Source organism: Canis lupus, chromosome 37 (assembly GCF_003254725.2).
Source record: "Canis lupus dingo isolate Sandy chromosome 37, ASM325472v2, whole genome shotgun sequence".
NCBI classification, from domain to species: Eukaryota; Metazoa; Chordata; class Mammalia; order Carnivora; family Canidae; genus Canis; species Canis lupus.
Window position 1 is genome coordinate 11,454,170 of NC_064279.1, and position 19,890 is coordinate 11,474,059.

The 19,890-nt window shown below is 42.8% G+C and overlaps 1 protein-coding gene and 1 long non-coding RNA gene across 20 annotated transcripts in view; one reads left to right on the forward strand and one right to left on the reverse strand.

Moving 5' to 3' along the window:
- The window catches only part of LOC112656642 (uncharacterized), a 188,588-nt gene that overhangs the window by 150,974 nt on the left and 17,724 nt on the right, over positions 1-19,890 (reverse strand). The window lies entirely within an intron of this gene.
- Positions 1-19,890, forward strand: part of KIAA2012 (KIAA2012 ortholog) — a 130,837-nt gene that overhangs the window by 18,726 nt on the left and 92,221 nt on the right. For 7 of the 8 annotated variants that reach the window (XM_049106646.1, XM_049106647.1, XM_025442030.3 and 4 more), the window contains exons 4-11: positions 815-970; positions 4,683-4,825; positions 6,235-6,418; positions 7,041-7,183; positions 10,040-10,208; positions 10,772-10,921; positions 14,143-14,313; positions 16,759-16,869. In XM_049106646.1, the coding sequence (XP_048962603.1) occupies positions 815-970; positions 4,683-4,825; positions 6,235-6,418; positions 7,041-7,183; positions 10,040-10,208; positions 10,772-10,921; positions 14,143-14,313; positions 16,759-16,869 (1,227 nt within the window). The remainder of the gene's footprint in view (positions 1-814; positions 971-4,682; positions 4,826-6,234; positions 6,419-7,040; positions 7,184-10,039; positions 10,209-10,771; positions 10,922-14,142; positions 14,314-16,758; positions 16,870-19,890) is intronic. The other variant, XM_049106649.1, reaches the window with a different exon arrangement.

Below are 19,890 nucleotides of genomic sequence, written 5' to 3' on the forward strand. Positions count from 1 at the left end.
AAGATTCATGTGTGAGTGCATTCTTGGGCCCCTTTGCCATAATTCATTACCAAAGCACCTCTTGAGAATGAGACCCTCAAGCTGGAGGAACAGTAGCAATACTGTGGTACGAGATCACTGGCCCAAAGGGCTCTGCCAGGGACTCACATCTCAGAGCTCACTACCTTTGTGAGGCTAGTATGTTTTCTGGTCCCGTCTTTCTGTCCCTATAATAACTTCCACACACTTCAGACCCACATTCTCTACAAATGCTTCTCTGACAACTCCAGCCAATATTGAGCTCCCTATTTTCTGCCCTTATATCTCAGTGACATTTGGGGCCACACAGCTAAACAAAGGAGAGCTTCGTCTCTCCAATAGACTATTAGTGCCTCTAAAAAGGGCCCATGCCTAGCCATGGTAAGCCCCCAATAAATATTTGTAGAATAACTGAATTGAGAATCATGGGGCCTACAGAAATAAGTAGGATAACATCCAAGAGAAACCTTTGGATTCTCCTCTTGAAGCAGGAGGAGGCTTTTACCCAACCCCAAAGCAGCAGCCATGTCTCTTCCACCAGGGAGACCCAGTTCTTGGGAATGGTGAAGTGGAAGAAGCACACTTGAGGCCCAGGACCAGAAGTACCCAAGACACTGAACAGAAAACCTTCTATGGGTTCTATCTGATTTTTAATCCCTCCCATTTTCTAATTGTCTTCTTTAATGGGCAATGTCCAAAGCCAAGACTAGTGTAAGTGGGGAACCTTGTAGTTATCTCCAAGACCTCTGAACTAGCAACCATTATTTCTACCAATGACTCCTGACCTACTCTTCAGGATACATCAAGGATTCTGTGCTGCTCCAGAACAATCAACTTAATGTACCAAAGAATCTCAGGCTACAACAGGATCTTTCAGGTGTACCCCCAAAATACCATCTCCTGCCTGTCTTCCCTCCATTTTGGATTCAACAAGGAAAAACTTTTGAACAAGGTACATGTTGATTTTATGACCAGATCTCAAATATTTGGATTTTTAACACTTAAAATGGAGTTCCCAAAAATAAAACCTAAGGATTCTGGGTTTCATTGTCTTTAGAGTCTAGACCAGCACCATCCAACGATACTTTCTGAAATGATGGATTATTCTATGATATATATTATATATGTGTATATATAGAATATAATATATATATTCTATAATGTGTGCTATAGCCAATCAGTAGCCATTAGCCACATGCAGCTGTTGAGCACTTGAAATGTAGTGTGGCTGTGAAATGGAATTTTAAATTTTTACTTACTTGTAATTAATTTATATCTAAATAGCTACACGTGGCTATTGGCTACTGTATTAAGTGGTACAGGTCTAGACTCTAGATTTTAGATGATTTCTTAGGCCTGTTCTACTCTAACATTCTTTAATTCTATGGTTTTGTGGCAATATCATAAGAAAAAAAGTACAAGCTTTGGAGCAATGCCTGTTCTCTTTCTTACTAGATATAAGATCTTGAGCAAGTCACTTAACCTCTTTGAGCTTCTGTTTGCTCATCTCTGTAATGAATGTACTAAGACCTGCCTCATTACTGTGCAGATTATTATTGTGAATTGTCTGTAAGCTGTTCAGTACTATGGGGATTTTACTTATCAAAGTTATTCTTGGGAACTTGAAACAATAAAAGAGCCAGAAATTGCCTTGCCAAGGGAGATAGGAAAAGATGACTGAGGCACTAATGGACAAAGAATAAGGCATTGGCTAGTGCCAGTTTTTGAGAAAAGAGAAGGAAACAAGAGCCTAATAATAAAAAGTTAATTTTTCTGAAATGAAAAAGGAATTTTCCAGGATTAATGATAGTCCCTAACCAAGTCTTGTCCTTGGGAAAGGATCTGGCCAGGATAAGTAGAATATCTGATCTATCAAATGAATGGAGAAGAATGTGGCAGGTTCTCATTAAACATTCCTGTCATATACCTCCTCTAAGTCTTGACTCTGGAACCAGGGAATTTTGGTCATAACCTGATCCACATATAGTTCATCTACAGGAAATATGCTGGTCAAGCCATTGTATTTCTCTTCATAAATTCATACCCTGGCTTATAGAGTCTCTATACACTTTGCTAATGTGGGTCAACATCCCTTAAACCAGTTGATTCTGGGACACTAAAGAGATCAAGTTTCTGGGCCATCCATTTCCAGGGAATGGGTGAATTTGCTCAGGTAATGCTCCTGTGTTGTAACCCTCTGTCCTTCCCCAGGTGGTACCCCATTTTGACATTGCATTATACCCTCTCTCTTAAAAAATCCTACTGTCTTCAGTTAATATCCTTAGATTTTGATGCCCTAAGGTCTATAAATACTGGACAGGGGACTGCAGTAATTTCATTCTGGGAGTAGATCAACACTGCACACCTAAGAGATTAAGTGATTTCCTTAATTACTGCCATATGCCAAGGAGCTGTAACAATCAGAAAGAAAACAGAGTCCATATAGAATTGTAATTAAACATGTACCAATTAGCACCAGATCCCAAGCCATGTGACCTCTCTGGGCTTCAGTTTCCTCATTTATAAAGTAGAGATGGCCATGCCCACTTTTGCCTTATAAGACTAGATGTTGGAATTAAATGGGATAATACAGTATCTGGCACATAGTAAGTGCTCAATAAATGTTAGGTATAGAGCCCTCCCTACCTTGTGTTTTTAAGCATAATTACTAATTGCAATGCTCCATTGCTCATGATCACATGGCTCAAAAATCAATTTGCAAAGAAGTAAAAACAGCTCAGAGGCTGTAACTTGAACCCTGACTGATGGTTTTATCGGTTTTAACTTCATCTCCTCTTGGCCTACCTCTTTTTTCCAGACACTTTATTTCAAAAAGTAGGAAAAGTCCTAACTACAAATATAAGATTTCCCCAACAATGTGATGTTGGTCATGTCACTTATACTCCCTGAATCCTTGGTTTGCTCATTTGTAAAATGGTAGTAATGGTATCTGCATTCTACCCTCTCTGGGTTGTTGTAAAAAAAAAAAAAAAAAAATCACAGAAGAGGACAGAGGTAAAAAAACTCTGTAAGATCTCTAAATTGCTACTCCAGTTCACATTATTTGGGTAATCTTAATCCATATTTTGAGACAGAGAGACCAAGTTTTGTGATCTCCTTTCAACAACTGAAACTTCCAATATCTTGCTTGCACACCTGTTTCTATTAAGCATAAGCAAATGAGCCAGAGATGATGTTTACTGAGAAAAATCTTGGTTTCCCTTGAATAGATTGAGTCATATAGTCAATATCACTGGGATACAGCCAAAAAGAAGAATGCTTCTCTATATCCCCCTACTCACAGTGCCCCTTGATCCAACTTAGACAGTCTACCATATAAGGCTATTCACCAAGTGAGTGGCCACTTGGCCAGAGTTTCACTTCCTCTACCCTCAGAAATACATTTGGTTCCAGGTGAATCTGACCAGAAAGCATGGACCTGAAGTCTGACTTGTTGCCAAAGAATAATTCTAGAATATACAAAAAGGTCTTTAGTGCCACACCCCGTATGGAGGTGTGGAGGCCCTCTTAAGGCAGGCCTAATGAGGACCTGGGTCTCCTCAGATTGCGGGGGTCCCAAGGGCTCATCAGGTTTCTCTGGACCACTAAAACCTGAGCAGACCCCTCTGAACCTGAGTCTGAGTCTGCCTCTGTTCTACCAACATTCTTAGCATCAGCTCAGACCCAAGCACTGTCAGGAGCCAGTAGGCAAAGGAACAAGAGCTGGAGGGAGGGAGTAGCCTCAAGAGGGGGCATTTGGCTTTTGATCCAATGACACCAAGGAAGGGAATGACGCAGGGAATGATGAGGGTTGGGGAATATAGAGGGAAGGTGAGGCTGGCTGGGAGCCTCCAGAAGTCTGGAGTTCCAGCTTATGCAGGGCCCCTGAACAACAACCAGAGCCCCTGGGTGAAAGACAGCCCCACACTGTTCCACAGAGCAGCATGCCGAGAGTAGAGGTGTTGCTAAAGCAGCTCCAAACAACAAAGGTTTGCCAGATAGTTTCAGCAATAAATCTACCTTGAGCAAGTGATGAAAATAGCTGCAGGACCCTTTACCCCATCGATGAAAGATTTGTTAACCATGCTGGAGTCATCTGTTGACTCAGATCCTTCCTGAGGGTTGCACAGACAGGGTAAGTTCAGAGAGCTAAGCAGCCGTCCATCACAGTGCATTCAGCAGAGCTTTGCCCACAAGTAAACAACCAGCAGACAGCCCAGGAAACCAAGGGCTTCAGACAGAGCATTTCAACGGCAACAGAGCAGGGCTGCAGGGCAGCCCCACCACAATCACATCACCGTCACCCTCCAGTCCCTCAGTTTGCAAAGGACCATCACATTCATGATTTTACATGAGTTCCAGACAACTCTGTGAGGAAGCAAGGGCAAGGGATCAGTATCCCCATTTTACAGATGAGGAAACTGAGTCCAAGAAATGAAGACTCAGTCCTGAGCCTCCTGATTCCTAGTGCAGTTCTGCTCTAGAGACCTGGCTGCCACTTCCATGAAGGTACTAGCAGAAACACAAATAAGGAGGGAAGAGGAACAAGGGCCTTGATCAACACTTTTGCTCCAAAGATCAAGAAGGAAGGTAGTTTGGAAGCAGCTAATAACACAGTGCCCATATCTGGGTTTACAAGGCTGATCCACTGTTTACCTTTGCAGGTCAACAGGGCCTGGCTGGAGGGGAAGCTGGGGCCGGTGGACATGTGGACCAGGGCTCTGTAGCCACGAACCACAGCAGTCAGGGGATTCACTTGCCGCCACTCAGGAAGCAGTCATGGCAGAAAGATGAAACCCAGGCAGAGGTACCATTTCTAATAGGCTCCCTTCTGTCATTGTTCATGACTTCAGAGGGGATATGCCCTTTTTTCACCATTCTTTGGGGTTCCCCCAGAGAAAGGAAGAGTACTTTAAGCCTATTGACCACAGTTTCCCAAAGTGTCACATGTGGAACACTGCCAGCTGCTTGATGAAAAAAAGCATTTTGTAGGCACCTGGGTGGCTCAGTCAGTTAAGCGTCTGCCTTTGGCTCAGGTCATGATCCCAGGGTCCTGAGATCAAGCCACATATCAGGCTCTCTGCTCAGCAAGAAGCCTGGTTCTCCCTCTCCCCTGCCTCCCACTCCCCCTGCTTGTGTGCATGCTTGCTCTCTCTTGTTCTCTCTCCCCCTCTCTGACAAATAAATAAATATAATCTTTAAAAAAGAAAGAAAGAGAAAGAAAGAAAGAAGAAAGAAAGAAAGAAAGAAAGAAAGAAAGAAAGAAAGAAAGAAAGAAAGAAAGAAAGAAAGAAAGAATTTCCTGGCCAAATACATTTGGGAAATGCTGCATACCATGGTCTCCTCCCAGAGAATCACAGGGCATGTGTGAATATGGACCATTTGAAGTAGTTGGTTTAACTTTAACTTATGGTTTTCCAAATTTACGTAACCACAGAGTCCCCCTACAGTCTTCACCCCATCTTGGCAGCTGAAATCTTCTTTAGAGAAAAGAGCTCTTGGCCTTAGAATTGGAAAAGGCCTGGTTTGGGTCCTGCATTTGACAAGTTGTGGTGAACATGATAAAGAAACTTAACTGACTTTGAGCCTGAATTACCTCCTTTGTAAAATGGAGCTGTTATTATACATATCATATCATATTCACTAGGCTACTATGAGGATTAAATGCATTAAAATATATAAATGGTTTCTAAACTCTAAGGCCTATGTGTATGAGTGTATGTGTGTGTGTGTGTGTGTGTGTGTATGTGTGTGTGTACAAGATGACAGTGGTTCAGAACAACATACACGACACATGCTACTATCTTTAAGCTCATTTGACTTACAAGAAAATCACATGCCACTGTGAGCTGGAAAGGGGGAGAAGAGAGGTACCACTGGGTAGAAGGGCAGAGGGAGAGACATTTTACAATGCATACAGACAAAGATACAGAGCTTCATTTTGACTTTTAATTTCTTTGCAAGAAAGCACTATATAAAAAAAAACTATATATCAGGCATGGTTAAAGGTCATTCTTTCTCTCATAATAATAAAATGTTTTATTACAACAAATAGCATTAGAGATCATACTCATACAACCTTGTTTATCTTCCTAGGCTGCCAAAGAGGTTCCTTCCTTGCAACAACAGTCTAGCCACAAGATCTGACTGTTAAAGGAACCAGCTCTGTTTCTTTACAAAGCCTGTTTACAGGAATGTGTATCTGTCATTCCCCAGGACACATCAATAGAGAATCACCATCGTACACACACTTCAAAGGAGAGCCACAATGAAAAAATACAGCAAACCTCCCGAAGGGCCTTTGGGCATGCCCACATCGATCATTCTTGGCTCCTGAGTGACAAATCCCACATTACATTCTATGGAGGAGCCTTCCCCAATAGAAAGGCAGATCTCAGCGGTAAGAAGCCAAATGTCTTACTTGTTAATCTGGGTATCCCTAATCATGCAGAGTTCATTTGAGAGCACTGAGGCACGCCGAATGTCACTTCCTCATACCTGTCATTTTAGAAAGTAACAGCCAAAGTCCAGCAGAAGGTGGCAACAAGGCCGACAGCCTCCTTTTTGCCTAGTACTCAAGCACACGCATTCTTCAATCAGACTGCCTGGGTGTAAATTACCCCCACTCTTCTAGTTGTGATCTTGGGCAAGGTATTTGATCTTGCTGAGGCTCGGTTTTCCCCATCTGTAGAATGGGGATAACAATAATACCTTCATAAGACTATTATGGGGATTAGGTGAGTTACTGGATGTGAAATACTTTATATAATCCTTTTCCTATATTTAGCACTTACTATGTGTCAACTGTTACTATTATCGTTATCCTTCTCTCCATCACCTGACTTGCCAGCAAGAACTCAACCCAGGTAATGAGATTAGGACTCCCCGAACCTGCCTCAGCTAAAGCCATGGCTGTCTCAGCTCCTGTTCTTACCTGTATTCCTATTAACCCAAAAGTGATAAAAGCTGAAGGTCAACTGTCCATCCTCTAATAAGTTCTCATTCCCATCCTGTTTCTACAGAAAGACAAGGGAATATAAAACTCTACAAGGGCAGAAGCAGCCACTTGTTACAGGAGCCTCCTGCTGAAAGATGCCTTTTCCCTCCTATAGCACCTGCTACTGGTTCAGAGAAAAACACAGCTGGGGAAGTGAAGAAGAAAAAGGTTGTGTGTACATGTGTGCATGTGTGTGCATGTGCGCATGCGTGCTTGCCCTTAAAAAATTAATCTCAATCTAGGAACGAGGCAACTCAAAGGGACATCTCAAACAGAGAAATGGCCTTACTCGCTATTGAGCTCACCATGTGGAGCTGAAATAAAACTGTTATAATTTATTAAATGTGGAAAATAGTGAAGAACAAGAAGTTTCAACAGCTCTCAGTTCTACCTTAAAATGCATGATATTACCGCACTCTGGTGGCAACAGAGTCCTTTATGCTTTTAAGGGGCTGGGGGTGATCTGTAAATATGTAAGGACAGAATTTGAGCTCCCAAACAATTGACCCACTTCAAACTCAAAAAGCTGGAGATCCTGAATCCAGCAATAGTTTTGCTTAATTGAAGATCTGTCACCTTTGAATACAGTGGGTGTGGCAGTTTTACCAATCTTTTCAAAAGTCAAGTACACCTCCCCCCTGCCCCAGGAATGTTCCTAGCTCTCTGGCCTTGTCCTGCTTTGCAATTCTATGGGGGTCTTCCAGTGGTATGAAGTTAACTGTGCCGAGCAGAAGCAAACAGGGGCTCTGGAAAGCTCTGCCCTGTAGCAGCTGCGTGAATTCAAGCAGGTCCCTCAGCCCTCTGAGCTGCACTGATCTCATCTGTGCACACAGATGATAATGCCCACTTCACAGGCTGATGGAAGGATGAAATGAGATGATGCATTCCTGTGAAAGTATCTCGTCTCAGATTAGGAACTAGAGCAATGTTAGTTCATGGTGGAGATGCATATCCTCTGAAGTGCCGCTGAAGGAGCCACAGGCATTCCAGGTGGACCTGATGCCAATGAGGGATATTATTTTCAGTCTGTTCAGGATTTTCTCAGATTACTTGTGTCTAACCTGATCCAAACCTTCCCATTCAGGCCAGAAGGCCCTCTGTCTCCCAGGTTCCTTTGGGTCAGGAGTAAACAGTAGGCCTCATCTGCAGGCCTAAGGGAAGCCTCAATCCCATACTCCAGGTCAGCCCAGACACTTTCTTCAACCCAGGCATATGGTTTAGCAGAGGAAGGCAGTATTTTCTGCTCTATTACAACTCTATAAAGTTTTGATTAGAATAAAGAAATTAAAGATTTGTCAGCACACCTCACACAAACCATTTGGGTTTACACATAGATTTCTCAATGCAAACCTTGTCAGACTATATGCACAAGGTCAGTATTCAGAAAAGGGCAGTTAGTGGGCAGCTGGCACCTGGAAAGTGAAGGCCAGGAACATAAAGATCCTATGTGCGTGCATTTGATTAATCATTTTCTTACTGTCTTGAAGTCCTAAATATCACCCTGCATATACCTGGTTGAATTTCCTTCCTCATTCAACTCTAAACATGAAGGATGCTTATGCGTGTTTCTGATCATTTTTTTCTCTTTGAACACTAAAAAAATGAGAAACGTTTTTATTTTTCCTCCCGTGAAACTGAACTCCTTGAAACCTAGCACACATGTACATTTCACAGAGCCAAGTTCATGTGTTAAGACTAAAAAGAGAAATTTTCAGCAACTTTTGTTTTGTTTTTCAAAAATTTTACCCACTTATTCATGTGAGATTGAGAGAGAGAGAGAGAGAGAGGCAGAGGGAGAAGCAGGTCCCCTGCAGAGCAGGAGCCTGAGCAGGACTCGATCCCAGGACCCTGGGATCATGACCTGAGCCAAAGGCAGACACTTAGCCACCCAGATGCCCCTGTTTGTTTGTTTGTTGTTTGTTTAAGATTTATTTATTTGAAAAAGAGAGAGAGAGAGAGAGAGAGAGAGGTGGGAAGGGGCAGAGAGAGGGAGAGAGAAACCCAAGTAGACTCTATGCTGAGTGTGGAGCCCAAAACAGGACTCAATCCCACTATACTGAGATAACAACCTGAGCTGAAACTAAGAGTTGGACACTCAAACAACTGTGCCACTCATGTGCCCCTCAGCGACTTGTGAATAACTGGAAAGAGGAGGCTCTAAGTACTACCCCCATGTTTCTCTCTCTCTGTGACTTTTTCTCTCTGGACACACACACACACACACACACATTTGGGGGTTTTTAGGACACAAAAACTGTGCTAAAGGTGTTGCTGATTCTGTCACATGGTGATTCATTTTTAGCTATGTCCACATCGCAGAAGTGTAGAGATGCCTAGATATCCTGCAAGTGGCGAGATTGGGCACTAAACCTAATGAGAGAAGAGTCTACTCTCAAAGAAATACAGAAGAAATTCTAATTCCAAACATTATTGTAACTACGTATAATTAGCTCATGTAATACAGCAAACTTATGAGGCAGGAAGTACAATTACTCCCATTTTACAGAAAAAGAAATTGAGGCTTAGACAGTTTACATAAAGTAAGCAAGCACAAATGCATATTCCTACTTTCAGCCCTTTCTAACCTGAAAGGTTGCACAGTGTCCTGTACCTTGCTTTTTTCCCTTAGCAACATATGTAGAGGTTCCTCCCTCCCTAAACACAGAAATCTCAACTATATTCCAACTGGCATAATTTCCCAGCTGCAAGACAAAGAAAGACTATATTTTGTCTGGAAGGCTGTTAAATCTATCACGTTTATACTTCTCAGAGGAGTGAGGGAGTGGACTAGGGGAGGGGCATTGCTGGCTTCCCAAAAAGCAGCACCAGCTAGCTCCTGGATCAGATAGCTAGCTCCTGGGTTGGTTGGCTCTACTTCCCAGCCATGAATACTGAAGCTACATCACACCCAGCAGCCCCTGGCACTAGATTTACAAAGAGATACAGTGTCATTTGTCCTCTGCAAGCAGCAGTTTTAAAATACCTGCCATGTTGGGTTTTGTTTTATTTTAAAATTTTTCTCAGGTACCAAAGGCTTTGAAATTACCCCCTATCTCAGAAGAACAACCCAGAGTCCTGGATCCCCTGAGGAGTCCATTTAAAGCCAGTGAACCTCCAGCAGAGCTCTTCATCTTCCCAGTGGAGATTCATTTCCATACCCAAAACCCCCCAAAAGGAAAATCACACAGAAGAGGTAGGCCCCCTGTGTTTGGGTGCTCCTGACAGAACACAGGCAGGCCAGTAAGGACTGGGGATGTGGGTCTCCCTAATGTAAGCTTCTCCTAAATCATGGTCGACCCTCCCCAGGGTCATCCTCTTCAGAGAAAGGTTTTTAAAGGAGGAGAAAGTGTAGAATCTAGAAGAAGGTGTCTTCTGGTCATATTTGTATGTTCCCATATGGTAGTAAAGATAGATTTCAAAATCCATGAATTGCTCCTGCAATTTCATGCTAACCTCTTATCTGTTAACCCTACTAGAAAGGATATGCTGTTTAAAAGCTCTTGAAAAGTACCAGAATTTCCTCTCATTGGCCAGGTGTGAGTTGTATGCCCAATCTGGACCCAATCAATGCAGCTAAGACAGTGAGGTGTGTTCATTAGCTAGGCTTCAGTCACTTGCATACCCCACAGTCAGGGAATAGACACAGCTCCACCCAAACCACATATGTGAGAAGGGGAGAGACGGGCCTCCAAAAGAAGAGACAGCTGGCAAAAACCACAGACATCTAAAAAACTTGGCTTTCTCCTTGTCTCCCAGGTGCCCCACAGCCTGAGTCAGGACCGGAAACAGAAGAAAAGGCCAGGCCTTTATGGAAACCTCCCCTGAAGCATGCATCCCCAGAAAAGCCAAGGGAGTTAACAGTACATCTCCCAGTGGACACAGGCAAGGACATGCTCTCATGTCAAGGTAGCTATTCATTCCCTCCAGCACCCCACAGAACTCTCACCCTGAAGGAAAGCAAGGCAAGACACATAAGGGTTCTCAGCCATGAGAAGCTATAAGGGAGGCTCGTTCCTCCCCTGCCACTTGAAGATGACTTAATTCAGTCAGTAGCTATCTTTAACCAAAGCGCTATAACAAAACCAACATAGTTTCTAGCTCATGCAACTTACTCACTGAATCATCCCCCTACTAATAGTTTCTGGTTGTAGATATAAAATAGCAACCAAACTTACTAAAATTTGCTGCATACTTTATAGTTTATCCTACATTTTTAGCCAAGGGAGTTCCATTTCTGATCAATTTATTCATTAAAATTCATAATATTAATAAAAGACTTCCCTCCCATTTTTCAAGACATCATATGGACATTTGAAACTATACACATGAGTGTAGCTAAGTGTATTTTTTTATGTGTTGACAGGCTGGAAATAATGGGTCATATTTAGAAAGCCCTTCATCTTCAGAAAACCAAACCTTCTTTCCAAAGGGCAAAATGACTGTGTGACAAATGCTAAGTGATCTCGGACTAGTAGTAATCACAAGTAGAAGGATGAGCATTCATATTTATGGAGTTCTTCCTCTGTGCCAGGGCCCATCCTTAGTTTAATCTCACTACTCCTCATAACAATCCTACCTCACTTCACAGATCAGAAAACTGAAGCCATGAAAGATAAGTAATTTGTTTGAGGTCACACAAATATAAGTGGCCTAGCTGGCACTAGCACTCAGGCCTTCTGATGCCAGAATCTGTACTCCTACCCATTACACTGTACTGTCTTCCAGAATAAGCAAAACAATGAATCCAGATCAGGATGTTCTTGAGATATTTCAGTTTTGAGAGCTTCCTTTGATTATTGGGGCAAGGGCTTGTTTATCTCTTAAGTGAGAGTTAATTATCCTAAAGCCTCTGAAGTTTCCTTTCCAAAAATAATCCAAATATGGACAAGGGTCACTCTGTGTGCAAACAGATAGGAGAGCAGCTTTCCACCTGTGAGCACAATGTCCAGCACACAGTCTGACTCATTGGGATCAATGGCAACACCATTGAATTTTATCTTTGGTATTTCTCACTTCACACTGTTCTCTGTTTTGGGCTGCCATGTCCACCAAATATCTAGAACTTGTTCATCCTCTGCCACCCTGCCAAGGGGAAGCTGGTCAAATAAGTCTCTGATACCTTGTGTGAGTTAGTTCAGTATGTGACCCAATCTAGTGGTAGATGCATAAAGAAAAGAATCTAAAGAGGCAAGGTTTGCATGACAATCTTTCCTACAAAGATTCCTGGGGCAGGTGGCTCAGTCAGTTAAGTGTATGACTCTTGGTTGCAGTTCAGGTCCTGATCTCAGGGTCATGAGATCAAATTCCATGCCAGGCTCCCCACTGAGTGCAGAATCTGCTTGAGACTTTCTCTCCTTCTCCCTCTGCCCCTCTTCTTCCCTCCCCCTAAAAAAAAATAAATAAGTCTTAAAAAATAATAAGGAGATTCCTGGGGCAAGGGTGTTGAAAGCTACTAAGCAGGACTGTCCTGTTGCCAGAGGTTGCATGTACTCATTTTCTTGCTTAGCCTTGGATCATCTCACCTTTAATATCATAAAAATAAAACCAGATTTTATATATGCACATATACCATACTTATTTTATTGCTGAACCATTGAGATTAAATTACAGACTTTGTATATTTCTTCCCTTATCAGCACATATGTCCTAAGAGCAATGATTTTTCTTCCTCATAACCACAATATAACTGCCACACTCAAGAAAATTTATTTTTTAATATATAGTCCATATTCAAATTTTCAAAATTATACCAATAACGTTCTTTAAAAAAAAAAGATTTTATTTATTTATTTATTTATTTATTCATTCATTCATTCATTCATTCATTCATGAGGGACACAGAGAGAGAGAGGCAGAGACACAGGCAGAGGGAGAAGCAGCCTCCACGTAGGGAGGCCAACGTGGGACTCGATCCCGGGTCTCCAGGATCACGCCCCGGGGCCGAAGGCTGCACTAAACCGCTGAGTCACCCGGGCTGCCCACCAATAACATTCTTTATAGTTTTTTCCCCCAATCAGTCCAGGATTCTACTCAGAATTAGTACTGTATTTAATTGTCCCATTTCTTTAGAATCTTGTTTTTCATGATATCAACATTTTTGAAGAAGATAGGCTAGTCACTTTTCAGAATTACTCTTGATTTTAATTTGTCTGTTTCCTTGTAATTAGATTCAGATCCAACATTTTTGGCAAGAATAGTATGTAGGTGATGATATGTCCTCAGCATATCACACCAAGAGGCAAGAAATATCCCTTCATATTTATTCCATTTGTTATCATTTGTTTCATTACAGGGAATGTTAAAATTTATTATTTAGTTAAAGGTGGTGTCTACTGGATTTCTCCATTGTAAAGGCACCTTTTCCCTTTGTAATAAATAAGTAGCCTGTGATACTTTGAAATCAGCGCTTGAAGCCAGCTTTTAAACACAGCAGCAACAGTGTGTTGAATATGAAATAAAGATCACTCCCAGAGATTAAGACAAGGTCTCAATCACTTAGATTAGTGGGTTTCACCCTTCCTAGAGTAGTCCCTACTGATTTTGAAAAAAGAACTGCAGCAAGAGAACAGAAGTGGAGGGCAGGATGTGTTTTGTGGAGCATTATCATCAATCTCATTACTTTCTAACTACCATCTGGAAGGTGCTACTTTGTACTTTCTGACCTTTGAGGAGCCATGTGATCATCGGTTCTGCTCAGAAAAATTGCTTTGTGGTTGGAACTCTAGCCAACAATCCCATGAGCTCTAAAGCTGGAGTCTTTCTAGTTTGAGCCTTTGTTCTAGGGGCTTGTAAGATCTCCAGGCCTCCCCAGTCTTCTTTCTCTCTCAGGAGTCTTTCAGCAAAGATGATAACAACAACCACTATTCCAGTCCTTCCAGCTCTTGGAAGCTCCCCAACTGAAGGGCCACTGTGCTAGCCACCTTGGCCTCCACTCCTTAGCAAAGCTATAAAAGAGGGACAAACTTATGAATGAGTGGAATTAACTAGCCTAAGCATAAGGAGTCATCAACCACATAGAAAAACAAACAAACCAAAACAACAACTACAACAACAACAAAAGGTTCTTTCTCCTTCTTGCTGATTCAGAAGTTCTCTCACTCATGTTTTTTCTTCTTTTGCTTTGGAAGACGTTGATGCCCTATTCCAGAATGTGACCCCACCACTGTCCCTGATTAAAGGAAGAAAAAGTCCAGAGGGCCAGCAGGGCCTGGACAAACCCAGGACATCAAGCTGCAGCAGTTCCATAGGCCCCTTGGATGTGAGAAGGGCCAGGGGGGCCCTTCCAGCAGAAGAACAAGGTAATCACTCCTGGGGTATGCAGATGCTCCCCCCCACCCCCATCCCCACCCCGCCTCAGCTTGTCTGTTGCTCTGGGATCATTTTAATCGTCTGCCAGGGCCACACAGCAGCTGTGATGTAAACTGTCTGAAAACCACCCCATTGTAAAGGGGAAATCAGCAGTGTTTCCAACAATGTCTGGGATTAACGTTCACCATGCATATTCCTAAAAGAGTTAGTACATGTTTTAAGGGTTTGCTGCACCAACACGCACTGCCAAGCTGTTCTGTGCTCTCCTCACTCCTGGCAGCAGTGTGTGATGACACAGCCCCCTTTGCTCATCAGGGAGACACGCTACTGGATTTACCAGGCGTACTCAATACCCTCCCTGGGCCAAGGGAGCCTGGTGACATGACTTTTCCAAGAGGAAAAGTCCCCAGAGAGAAGTCACCCTCCAGCCCAGGGCAGAGCCTGAGGCCTGTCCATAGAGAGAGAAGGATTTCTATTGAAGGGTGAGGCAAAGCAAATCCACTTCCTCTATGACTTAGGCCCACTTAAAGTTCTTATCTTTAAGAGCTTACAGTCTAGAAGGAGACTAAGATGCTTATAGAAGAGCAATAGTGCAGAGGCAGTGCAGTAGTAATAGCTTCCATGGGGGCTGTGATCTAAAGGCAGCTCATAAAGCAAAAATTGCTTAGAGTCCAAATTACCCCTGAATGTTCCTTAGGGAGGTGCCATTCTGGACACCTGACAAACTATTTTCTAGAAAGTTCAGCCCAGCCAGCTGTTCCTCCTTCATGAGAGTGTTGGACTGCTGTCTTTGGTTGAACACCAGATGAAGGAGATTGGTGTATGCTTGGGTGCCAGACAATGTGAAGAAAGTACCTCTGTTAACAGCAGAATCACACTCAGGGCTGTGAGAAACTCACACTCTGAGAGGCATGTAGGAACCGAGAGCCACAAAGACAGCAGGTATGGCATCTTTCATTTTCATCTCATATTCACTCAGGGACAGGATGCCTCACGATTTAAGTCTCTCCCTCTCTCTCTCCTCCCTCCCTCTCCCAAGCATATATAGTTGAAGCCTTGTAAGCATAAATTAAATACATAGATCAGTAAATCCCTTATGTGTTTACAGCTTCTCTGTCACTGAAATGGTCAAAATCAAACCCCTCTCTCCCCCCAGCTCTCACTCTCTCCAAAGACCTCATTTTCACTTATAAACTATTATGGCATGGAATCTTTCTCTTATAGCCCCCTCCCTTTTATATTTGCCTGGCAGTGATCCTCTATTAAATTTGATACAAATGAACCAAACTTTGGTATGGTCATGTCAGTAATAGGGTGTTCCTAGGAGGTTGCATAGCCCAGGACAAACCATAGCAAACACAAACACACACACCCATAGTCCGACATTTTCATAAAGGGAAAATCTGATTAGAATGAATGCCAAGGTCAGGACTATGATAAGAGTGCAATCTAAAGCCTCAAGTGTATAGGCTAAGTGTGCATAAATGAATGAGTGTATGTATGAGAGCACATGTGTGTATGAGGTATGTGTATGCTTACAAGCCTATGTGAGTGCTTGTGTATATATATATATATATATATATGTGTGTGTGTGTGTGTGTGATTATGCATGTATGCATGCATGCCTGAGAACAAGTTTGCATGTGTTGATGTGTGTCTTCATTCATGCATGGTACGTGTACATCCATGCATGCACACCAGCATATGTGGTTATGCATGCATGTGTATGTGTGGTTGCTTTGCATATATACATGTGTGTGCACAACTCTATAAAAATATGTGTGAGTTTCTGTGTGTGTGCAATGCCTCTGTGTATGTGTGTGTGTGTGTGTGTGTGTGTCCCTTAAGTATCCACTGTGGACAGTGGCCAGCTCTACTCCTGAGCCCTTTACCTCAGTGATAGGGAAGGGAAGGTTATAGAAACACCTTCAATTCTTCTAAACAGCTTCCTTCTCATTAGCCTCACAAATGAGAAAAGTCACAAAGCAGCCCCAGCATTGATCCATAGGGTACGGCTGTGCTGTAGAGTGCCGCATAGAGACACATGATGGACAGAGGAAGCAGAAGCTGGAGTCCCCAAGCTTTGTGTCCAGGGGCTGGGCTACATACCCCTAGAAGAAGGGGCTCCTCGCAAACCTAGCCTTGCTTATGTAGGGCTGCTTGAGTCCAGAGGGGTCCCTTTGCCAGACTCTCACAAAGCATGACATAGGCTAGTGGCAGCCCCACCCTGTTCATCTCAAACTGATGTCCAGAGGAAGGGGCCTAAATGATGGCCCTGCTCTGCTGAATCCAAGGAGTAGGGCTGAGCCTGCGCTCTGGCAAGCACCTGAGCATACTGGCATCTACCCACTGGGGATTCAGGGAGCACAGCCCAAGTTAAGCCTGCCTCCCCTGCACTGGTGCTAACACTATCCATGCCTGTGCTTACTTTCAAGAATATCCAAGAGACCCCACAGTGGGACACTTCTTGCTGGATCCAGATGGAGAAAACATCTGCCTGTCCCTCCCAGGGCCTACTGAAACCAAAGAGCCTCTTTCAGGTAAAGGTAAGATGATACATCCCAGGCCAGCCTCACTTTTATATGGGAATATTTTACCTGCAGCTTCCAAAACTTCCCAACAGCAGAGACATTATTAAAAACAGATGCAGGTTAGCCAGTTTCTCCCCTCTCACTGACACAGAGGTGCTTCTGTAGCTCAGACACAATAACTCAATGTTTGCATGGCAAGTTTACTCTTGCTGGAGCATCTGGAGAGGGAAGTTTCTGTGGAATAGCTTGAAGGAGGTCTAATGTGCCATGTTGATGCCTTGATGAGAATGATAAGCCCTTTTGGTAATTACCCAAACTAAACACTGCCTTTTCTGTTGTTTCCAACCACCCTCCAGAGGTGGAGATGGCTAATTGGTAATCCAATCAGGTATCCTTGTTATATGCATTGGTTCATCCCTGCGAATCATCTGGCTTCTGACAGATATCAAGGCCGTTTCCAAAAACCCTTCTGGCATGATACTTTTTTGGAGAAGAGATGCTGGCTCTGGGCAATAGCCATTTTGCAAAGGAAAAGAAAAACTGAAGTCAAAGGGTGATGAGGATCAACCACCTAGGAACCACCATGATGTGTATGTGTGAGATGTATGCCCAGCATGCTTCTCGATGAGTGAGATTAAAATCTGCACTCATCTGGTGGGTTATATCACCACTGGCTTAATAAAAAGAGCACAGATTCAAAGCCAGGAGATTTGAGTAGCCCTGGCTCATCCTCTACATCCAGCTATGTGTCAGATGACTTTGGGTCAGTCCCTCCCAGGGTCCAAGGTTCATCACCCCATCCAAAATGAGAGTATCAACTCCTCCACCAGCAGCTGAAAAACCACCAGCAGCTGAAAAGTCTCTTGACTATTGCTATAATTTATGTTTTGCGTCTATCCTATGAAAGTAGCTGCCTAGTATATGGGTTTCCAGAAACTAGAACGCATTAGGTTCCAAATTCAGTATTAAAGAACTTCCATCACCACTTGGGTTATCTCTTGATATAAATATAAAAATAACTTGGTTCTGAATTGGTAGAAGCAGGATTTGGACAGGTGGAGGCCAATGTCAGTGTGACACAGCTGGTATAACAACTGGAGAGCATATATGATTCTGTTCACCTGCTGCACATTTGTCCACTCTGTTCCAGGAGAAATAGCTCCCCTTTTGGCAAAGCAACAGGCAGAAACAGAAAACCAAGTATTCAGGCTTTAAGTTTGTTGTCACATTGTCGACGTGATGCTTCAGTCAATTTGGGATTCTCAGTACCTAACACAGTCCCTGACACATACATAGCAGGATCAGAATCAATTTTCAATGAAAAAAATCCTTCAACAATTTCTACACAAAAGGAAGAGAGAGAGAAATGAAACGTATGATGAATAAATGGAGACTTGCCTGCCATCTTGCGCTAGCCCCATGAACAACATATTTAATCCTACTTGTCTCTCAAACCAGAGGGCATTCACTGTAACCTCGTTGAATGAACGAATCTATCAGTCAACCAGTCAGTTACTGGCCTCTCCCCAGCCTTTCCTCCACATACTATTGGTGGATTTTCAGTCTTGATGGTGATTGGAATGTGCCCCAGAAGGAGAGACTGAACCTGAAGCCCATATCTCCCTACAGGGGCCTATAGGCTCAATCTAGCCTTAGAAGAGTCTCTATGAATGGGAAAGGTTTGTTGCTATTTGTTTTGTTTTGCTTATTTTGTTTTGAGAAGCAGTCTACAGAAAAAAAAAAAAAAGTTCAACTCTTGAAAAGGATTTGCTCCAGTTACACCAAACTCTTTGTAGCTCAGTTTGTTTGGATCCATTTTGATCATCCTCCTCACCCTACCCTTTTAATCTTGTCTCCCATCATATTCGGGCCCACTCTTTTCTCTTCTCTCCAATGGCCAAACATTCAGGCTTTCTTCTCTTACCTCCTAGCCGTTGCCCAATTGCCCACAAATATTGAGAATTGTTTTAAGCTCCAAGCAAGGACTCATCTTTTCTGGGACAGTTTCCTTAAAATTGACCTCTCTCATACAACTGCCTCAGGCCATTCCTCTCTCTCTAATTCTCACTTTTGTGATCATTGTTTTATCTGCATCTGTTTTCTGTTTAGTTCCCAAATATTACGTGAGTCCTAGAGAGCCTCTCGTCTTTATCATATGTCCAAGAAATGCTTGTTGATTGACTGAATACCCCAGGTGCCACAAAGGAAAGTTCTTTCAGGATCATAGCTGGGTATTTTTTTAATTTAAAAAAAATATTGAATAAAGAAGATAATATGATCTGACTGATCTTTCTGAGATTTTCAGGCTCTGTCAACATCTATTTGGAAATAAATTCTTAGGCAATTAGATCATGATATCTTGCTTTCAGAGAGCATAGAGAAATGGATATAAACCTTCAGAAGAAAAAAAAAAAGATGTGAAGGCTAGAGCTGGAATTTGACTGTCTTGGTCATGTTGGGATATTGCAACACATAGAAAATTCAAAGGCTGAAGAAAGGAAAAGTTTGCTTGGATGGATACAAGTCAAAACAGTGGATATGCTCTCTATGTTGCTTATCCTTGGGTCAGATCCTTAACCTACCTTCCCAGTCACAGTGGCCACAAGAGAAGTTTTCTTTCAGAAGTTTTCTTATTCAAAAGTGTCTTATTGCAGGGCCCCTGGATGGCTAGGTCAGTTGAGTATCTGACTCTTGATTTCGGCTCAGGTTATGATCTCAGGGTGCTGGGCTCCGCGCTCAGCAGGGAATCTGCTTCAGGGTTCTCTCTCCCTTTGTCCCTCCCCCAGCATATGCGTATGCATACACACACACACACACACACACACACACGTGTGCGCTTGCTCTCTCTCACTCTTTCTCTCAAATAAATAAACAAATCTTTTAAAAAGTGTTTCATTGCAAGAAGTTCAAGGATGTCTGTGCCAGTGATTCAGGTTGAGACTTCAGATCCCATGTAAATTTAAATTCTTGATCTCTTTCAGACTTTCCAATTAGCACTTGTTCTTGTCCTAAATGGATTTCTGGCTCAAATATGTT